This window comes from Mya arenaria, chromosome 4, assembly GCF_026914265.1.
Source record: "Mya arenaria isolate MELC-2E11 chromosome 4, ASM2691426v1".
Lineage (NCBI taxonomy): Eukaryota > Metazoa > Mollusca > Bivalvia > Myida > Myidae > Mya > Mya arenaria.
Window position 1 is genome coordinate 67319367 of NC_069125.1, and position 7275 is coordinate 67326641.

Genomic DNA, 7275 nt, shown 5'->3' on the forward strand with positions numbered 1-7275 from the left:
ATAATTCACTAATTTGTGTTGACGTATATAGCTAATATATATACGATGCACAATAAGACGAAAAGAAAAATGTCGCAGTAATACAAGGGCAATTAAGTGATTGTTTTACAATGATACGGTTTGTTCTTGCCCCGGGACATGGCTGCGGAGTCAGATGTAAATGCTGATAGATGTGAATAAATGAAAACATTGATTGTGTGAAGAATAATTTTGCCATGCATGACCGGCTGCAATAAACAACGATAAATACCGTTCAATGTGAATTTAATTTGAAACAAAACATTTGATATTGTGCAATAATTAATTGATTTTACAGCTGAAATATTTATGCACAATAATGATACCAAAGCTTCTAATATGTTTTAATCTGTTTGCGGATTTATTCGGAAATGTCAAGTAAAATAAAACAACAGTTCTATTATTTGCTATTCTGCTATGGATTGTTTTTACTTATTTTTACTGCTTTTCTGAAAAGCCAGGAAAGAGATTTGCATATTAAAACAAGGACGTCTGCGGAAAATACGCAAATGAGTGATGTCGAGACAACGCCGCTTTCAGAGATGTGCGCATATACATCCGGCTTTACTGATTGTGAAAATGATTGCAAGTCTTCAAGGGATTCTTACTTTTTCAAAGTCTACGACAAAAACTGTCCTTTACAAGACATTACACGTTCCTGTGAGACGTTCGCGTGGCTCCATGGTTACCACGACATCCGGGTGACGCGCGAAGAGTTGAACTTCCCCCTGGCCTTCTCTGTTCTTATGCACGAGCACCCTTCCCAGACAGAGCAACTCGTGCGCACAATTTACCGCCCAAATAACGTCTACTGTATTCATGTGGACGCTAAAGCCAGCAAAGAAACTTTCAGAGTAATGAAACAGCTGTCCACGTGCTTCGACAACGTGTACATGGTGGAGGCCCGGGAAAGGATGGTCCACGCCAGTTTTACCCATGTATCTGCTATAATGAAATGCATGAGGATTTTGAGGAATACAGATGTAAATTGGAAATACTTTATAAATCTCTCCGGAAGTGATTTTCCATTGAAGACGAATCTAGAGATGGTTCGTATATTAAAGGTTTTCAACGGTGCAAACGATATTGAGACTTATGATTTTCCATTACTGCAGTCATGGAAATTCGAACGTGACTTCCACGTCCTTGGAGGCAGTCTAGTTGAGGGAGACAGCAAATCCCCACCACCATACAATTTAAAACTAAGTAAGGGAAACCCATATGGTTTATTCTCGCGAAACTTTGTTGACTTCATTTTCAATGATGATATTTCAAAAAGCATTACGCGCTGGTTAAACACGACTTACTCGCCTGCATTAAGCGTGTGGGCAACGCTGGTGACGTTACCATGGGCACCGGGTGGCTACCCAGAAACCGTCCGTCACCTTGGCAACACATACATGTCACGTGCATACATCAGTCAGGACGACACGCAGCCCTGCAAGGGCCGTTATCTGCGCGGAATGTGTCTGTTATCTTGTGAAGACATGCCATGGTTAAAATCCAGACCAGAGTTTTTCGCTCGCAAATTTTCTTGGACATTGGACCGCGGTGTTTTAATGTGTTTAGAGAAATGGTACCGCGTAAAGGCTGAACAAACACAGGGAGTGAACATCGACTTGAACTTCTATACTAAACTTCCTCACGTTAAATATTACAGGAACTCGCGTATTGGATGGAAATCACGCTTACATGACGACGACTTCCTGAAGCAGGAATGGCTAAAGAAGCGCAACGCTTCTCGGGGTCAGTAACGCATTAAACCCTCACGGCAAAGCAACAATTTACCAGTTTGTGCTCAAGTATTGTTATACTGAAGTTTGCATGCATGTGCTATCTACATTATGTTTTCATCTAATCCATAAACTATGTATGACATTTGGACGTTGTTTTTCTATTCAGAAATGTTCATCTACATTTTGCGTTCTCCCTCAGGTATCGCCGATATAACGAAAACAATATTGCCCTTAATGAATTTCATTAATTAAAACGACGTTACACCATGTCCTTGCATTCATTCCTATTTGCCAAACCAAGCCCGGTGAGGTAGGATTTCCAGATAACTGAACCAATGGAAACGCCTTAATTGGTCTGTTGCGACATCAAAGTAAACTCATTTAACGCGTTCCAAGGTCAACGAAATATGAGTTTCAATTTGAAAATAGACCCATGGGTAAAATCTTATGCTTAAGACCTACCGGAAAATGTCAGAGAAAACACTTCTCTAGTCGTTGATGACAATGTGTTTTTTATCAACGAAGTTTCAAGAAATTTGTAAATTACATTAAACACCAGTCCATACTCCTCGCCATGAGGTGAGTCCGTTGTCCGTCCGTTCGGTTGCCATTAACAATTATCGTGGTTAGACCATATCCCCTACGTCAATGGATTTATTTATATATAAATGAGTCGAGGTACCGAATCCATGTTGAAATTGTATTGACACAAGGTAAAGGTCAAGGTCACAATAATTTGTCCTAGGCTTGAGCCTTGCATTTTGTATCCACCCAAATGTCCATTGGGTGTCAGTATTTACAGATCGTCGCATCGTTAACACATTAAGTCGGCGTGCAACACACGTGTCAAGGTCACACTTTTATGTGCAGGGTTAAGGCCTTGTATCCGTATCTGTCTCATAACCATTGAAGAACCCATGTTTGAGCCACGTAAGCTCAAAAGCAATATATATATGTATCAATTTAAAGATGTCGTTGAAACGTTGGTAATTATTTTTCCAATCAAGTCGAAGTACACTTTGTTGGAAGGTCAAGGTCAGATTACTATGTGCATTGTTTAAGCCTTACTTAAGGTGTCTGCTCTATTCCTTGTATATCATATTGAAGGATATTGTTGCAACCTTTAAGAATCATAAATATTTTTTTATTGAATTGTTAATGAATTATCATGCATAACGAAATAATGGAAACCGCATACTAAATGCCATCAATAAAACATAAACAATCACCAGGGCTACAAATAACGCGTGAACAGTGCTATAATTTAAACAAGAGTTTCCTAGTTTAGTTAGAATCACAATTTATATTCAAAAGAGTCAGTATCGAAGTTTTCATTTTGACTAAAATACGAGAGAACGGGACAAAACATCGACACTGCACAGCCAACTATTGCCAACACGTAAGTCCATCCAACTGCGCATGCACCAACATTGTATATATCCGCTTCTGATCCACAGTAATACCGGAAGTAGCGGGATTCAAACCCAAGTGGGTATACAACAAGGCCGGACGTCATCAGAAACACTGAAAATACAGATTTTGTATCTCATATTTTGGTTAAAGGGATATTTCGGTCTCTTTCAACTGGTGCCTTTAAGTTAAATGTTTTTATGTAATATGTGAATCTAGTTTTGACTACAAATTAAATGTTAATGTATCAGCCTGACACACGCAGGCACGCAGGCACGCACGCACGCACGCACGCACACTTTCATGTTTTATATTATATATAATTCTAACTTAATTAATGTTTATCATTACAATACATTTCAAATGCGTTACATTATTGTTGGATATTAGTTATACTTATTTGAAAAGCTCTCTGATATTATAATAAAACATTACTTTTTCGAGAAGTATATTAACAATTGAATACACATATACCTTATACATTTGTTGTTTCAAGTTTTCGGACAGAAAATATTTAAAAAGAGTTATTTTGCATCACAAACTGAACATATTTATAAAGGGTCCGGAAATACAAAGTCCCATTTATTTGCAGACAACAACCTTTACTTAATCAAACTACAAGATCCCCCGGTCTTATTCTGTTCTAATCCATGCGCTGCCCCCAACCAAACCCTGTGTCTCCCGTGCTCGTCAATTTCCATGCACGTAATTTTCAGATTGGTATTGACTGGCAGCGGAAATTGAACATGTCGCAGGAAATTAATACGGGCTCGGCCAAGAGCGCCGCTTTGAAAGAGATTTTGTCACTTGTCTACGAACGCCTGTTTTTAATGCCAGACCTAGATAATAGGCATCAGTCCCTCGGTGAGGGGTATCCTTGTCTGACACAGACTATTAGTTTTATCTAGACTAAAAAACAATTGCAAATTAACTTACCGTTTCAAAAGAAACTTAACTTTAACCTTCCTTGAAATATAATTAAGGAATAAAGCACTTCACATTTCGCTTTTTTTGTTGTATACATACCGGAAGAGATCTGTAGGTATCTCGTGCTCAACACCAATGTCTTATCCATGCTCGAGCGTACACACATGGTCGCCATGGAGCAAAGGGCACCGAAGCACGTGAAGAGACATCCGCCGCCATAGAGCAGACACGCCGCCTGCCATGTGCTCGAGGGGATGTTACCGAACCCAAACTCCCCACCGTAAAAGCCACATAGCCGCGCCGCACCACCCACAGCCATGGCGTCCCGTCCACGCACGCAAAACGAGTACATACCGAACGTATTAGAGAGACCAGGTCGCACGATCCACTCGGGCTGCAGGAAGCAAAAGGAGCAGGTGACGGACACGAGGATGGAGAGCAGGATCCAGATGTACTGCACGTAACTCATACCCACGACCCCACGATCGCCCGTAGAGCACTACACGGGACAAATCACATGTATCTGTAAATGCGACAGTGGTTGCCTTCACTTAAATACCTGTACAATGATATAGATGTTTTTGAACATGGATTAAAATCTATTCTTTGAGAATCTAGAAAACTTGTCACTTAAAAATCAGCGCTTCTACCTTTAACATTGACAGTAAGTACTTGCATCGTCTAATGACTATTCTTCACTAGTTCGGACATATTTGTCAGTTTCCTATCCTTTCGAGGAATATGGATCTCGTTTCCTCTTTCTAGGGGATGGTTTCGCTTGTAATCAAGTCTGTTGTTACACATTTTCCATGTCAGCAGAATACAATCTAATAATCCTAATAGCACATTATATTTCACAACACGATTGCGAAGCAATATCTCTTCTATGGCTTCATATCAATTTCTCGATTCTATGATTTTGAATATTCTCATTTTATAGATGTTTCTTCAGAATGTTTCTGAAATAAAGTACATGAACAGGTTATCAAAAAAGATGTAATTTTTTTTAACTTGCACAATAATTGAGCGGCTTCCAGAAATTAGTTCCTTGTTTCAAATGAATTTCCTTTCACTCGTATATATACAAAAAAAACACTAACATGATACTAGAAGTAGTGAACGCATCCAGCACATACATGGATATAAATGTCCAATATTCTATACGATCTGCACAACTTGAAACAAAACTACAGTCTGTTAGAAATCCATGGAACATTTATAATCTGCATTATGTTTTTTCAATCGATATGATTTTTGATAAGCAATACTGTTTCTGGGACAAAAGGAAACGGAGGAGTGCGCGTGGTTATAAACTAAATGCAAACAAATATCAAATCATTTTCACAGATGTCCAAGATCAATCTTGCCGCGATTTTCTAGATTCGTACCAGTGAATTTCTGCATCAGATAATGATATTTTAACACTGTCCCATCTTATAGTTCGATCTCAATATCAGCAGTTGATCATGTTTTATACCTTCTCGGTATGTTTTGCAGACTGAACTATCGTTTATATGATCCAATCTTTATCCGGCGGCGTCCATCTGAGGACGTTACATAGAGACCGACCGCTGACATCCAGATGTGAGCTAACTCCTATACAACACGTATACAGACAAATATAATATAAGTCTGCACATAATTTGTATCAAAATTTCAACTTCAATGTCTATGTTATAAATATTTGTATACAACTGCTTTATAAATTTGCTCTCTCTTATTTACGTTCTAAATACAATCCTCAGTATTTGGACAAATGTTTTCTCCAAAAAATCCGATAAGAACTAACTTAATCGTAACAAGCTCGTTGTTCCCAAATTCAGGAAGCATATCAACTATTGGCATTTTCTCGGACATTATTCCGCTGACCGGAGTGATTTGCCGATAACAGGCATGTCACAATTCATAATCATTTCTATAGATCTTCTGCTTACGAGTCTCTGATAAAACATTGACGACGCTTCCCATCATGATGATTTTTATTTTACAATACAAAGCTAGGCCATTTCTTCAGCCGAAAAAGAAAACAAATATGTCATTTATATGTTCATGAATGGGTGTTTACTAAAGCTAAGATTAACCAATTCACCTAACTTTACAGTCAATCTAAGAGGTCGCAGAATGGTCACGTATTAAATTAAAAATCCGTTTTTACAGAAACAAACACATTTCTTGTGGGCAAACTAACGGTGTTGGAGTTTACAATCCGGTACACCATGTTCATCACTGCTCCAAAGTATGCTTTATGCGAAGAAATTAGTCAGGCCGGGAATCTAACTTATATCCTGAATGGTCTTTTGGTTACAACTCGTGGCATTCGTTTCTTTTTTTTAACATAGTTTAACAAAATACTAGCAAGCTAGATGTAGGTATGTAACAGATTGATTGTAAGAATAACTACATGATTGTCGAAATTTTTAAGTATTTACAGTGTTTTTATTTAAAACATGTTGTATACGGTTTTAATTTTGTAAAGTCAATTTCTGAAACAGACGGATTAATATTTTCCTCCTAATCAACAATTTTAGATACTTGATACAAGAAAAACGACTATTGTGGCAGAGGTAGGGTATCGGTTAATGCAACCGAATACTGTGTGCTTATAATATATGGATGCCTGTCTGAATCGACTCATTGGAGCGTTGGACACAATTGTCAGATACGGAAACATTATGGCTTTTATGTGCCAACAAATCAATTTTTTTCAAAGCGTTAGTAACGCTTTATATCACCAAACTCAATTTTCGAACGTAAATGTTAAAAATTGCGATCTGACATTTTGTCACCAGTCTTATATCAATTATTTCCAGATATTTACGCATGATTGATTCCAATACTTTTTATGGTCAAAACCGCCAGTCTGTGAGTGTTCAGCTTCAACTGAGATATGTTTTGCTCTGTTTTGGATTGATATTCTTACATCTGCTATATCAAGTATTTGTCTGTTTCGATCCGCTGGCACATGGACATCTCGCAAAGAGTATTGACTAAACTGCATAGACGGCAGCCGGTGGAGCCCCGACCAAAATCAGCAGTGTGGTCATAAACACAGCAGCCTTATTTACAAATTGTCGGCGCAGTGGTGTCATATCCATGTTATCTTCCCAATTTGGCTTGATAATCGATCAGTGACGATAAACGTCCCTCTTTGCTACCAGCCACACGGGGGGTTTGACGGGGTTAA

The 7275-nt window shown here is 38.4% G+C and overlaps 2 protein-coding genes across 2 annotated transcripts; one reads left to right on the forward strand and one right to left on the reverse strand.

Annotated features, from left to right (window-relative positions):
- The first annotated feature begins 214 nt into the window (after positions 1-214).
- On the forward strand, positions 215-1889 carry LOC128232789 (beta-1,3-galactosyl-O-glycosyl-glycoprotein beta-1,6-N-acetylglucosaminyltransferase-like). Its single transcript, XM_052946521.1, has one exon. The coding sequence runs from the start codon at positions 390-392 to the stop codon at positions 1770-1772; it is 1383 nt and encodes a 460-aa protein (XP_052802481.1). The 5' UTR covers positions 215-389; the 3' UTR covers positions 1773-1889.
- Positions 1890-2943: 1054 nt separating this feature from the next.
- On the reverse strand, positions 2944-5548 carry LOC128229657 (LHFPL tetraspan subfamily member 2a protein-like). The gene is made up of 3 exons (XM_052941434.1): positions 5480-5548; positions 4191-5050; positions 2944-3278 (listed from the first exon to the last, which is right to left on the reverse strand). Exons 2-3 carry the CDS (start codon positions 4558-4560, stop codon positions 3049-3051), a joined length of 600 nt encoding a protein of 199 aa, XP_052797394.1. The 5' UTR covers positions 4561-5050; positions 5480-5548; the 3' UTR covers positions 2944-3048.
- Positions 5549-7275: the final 1727 nt, after the last annotated feature.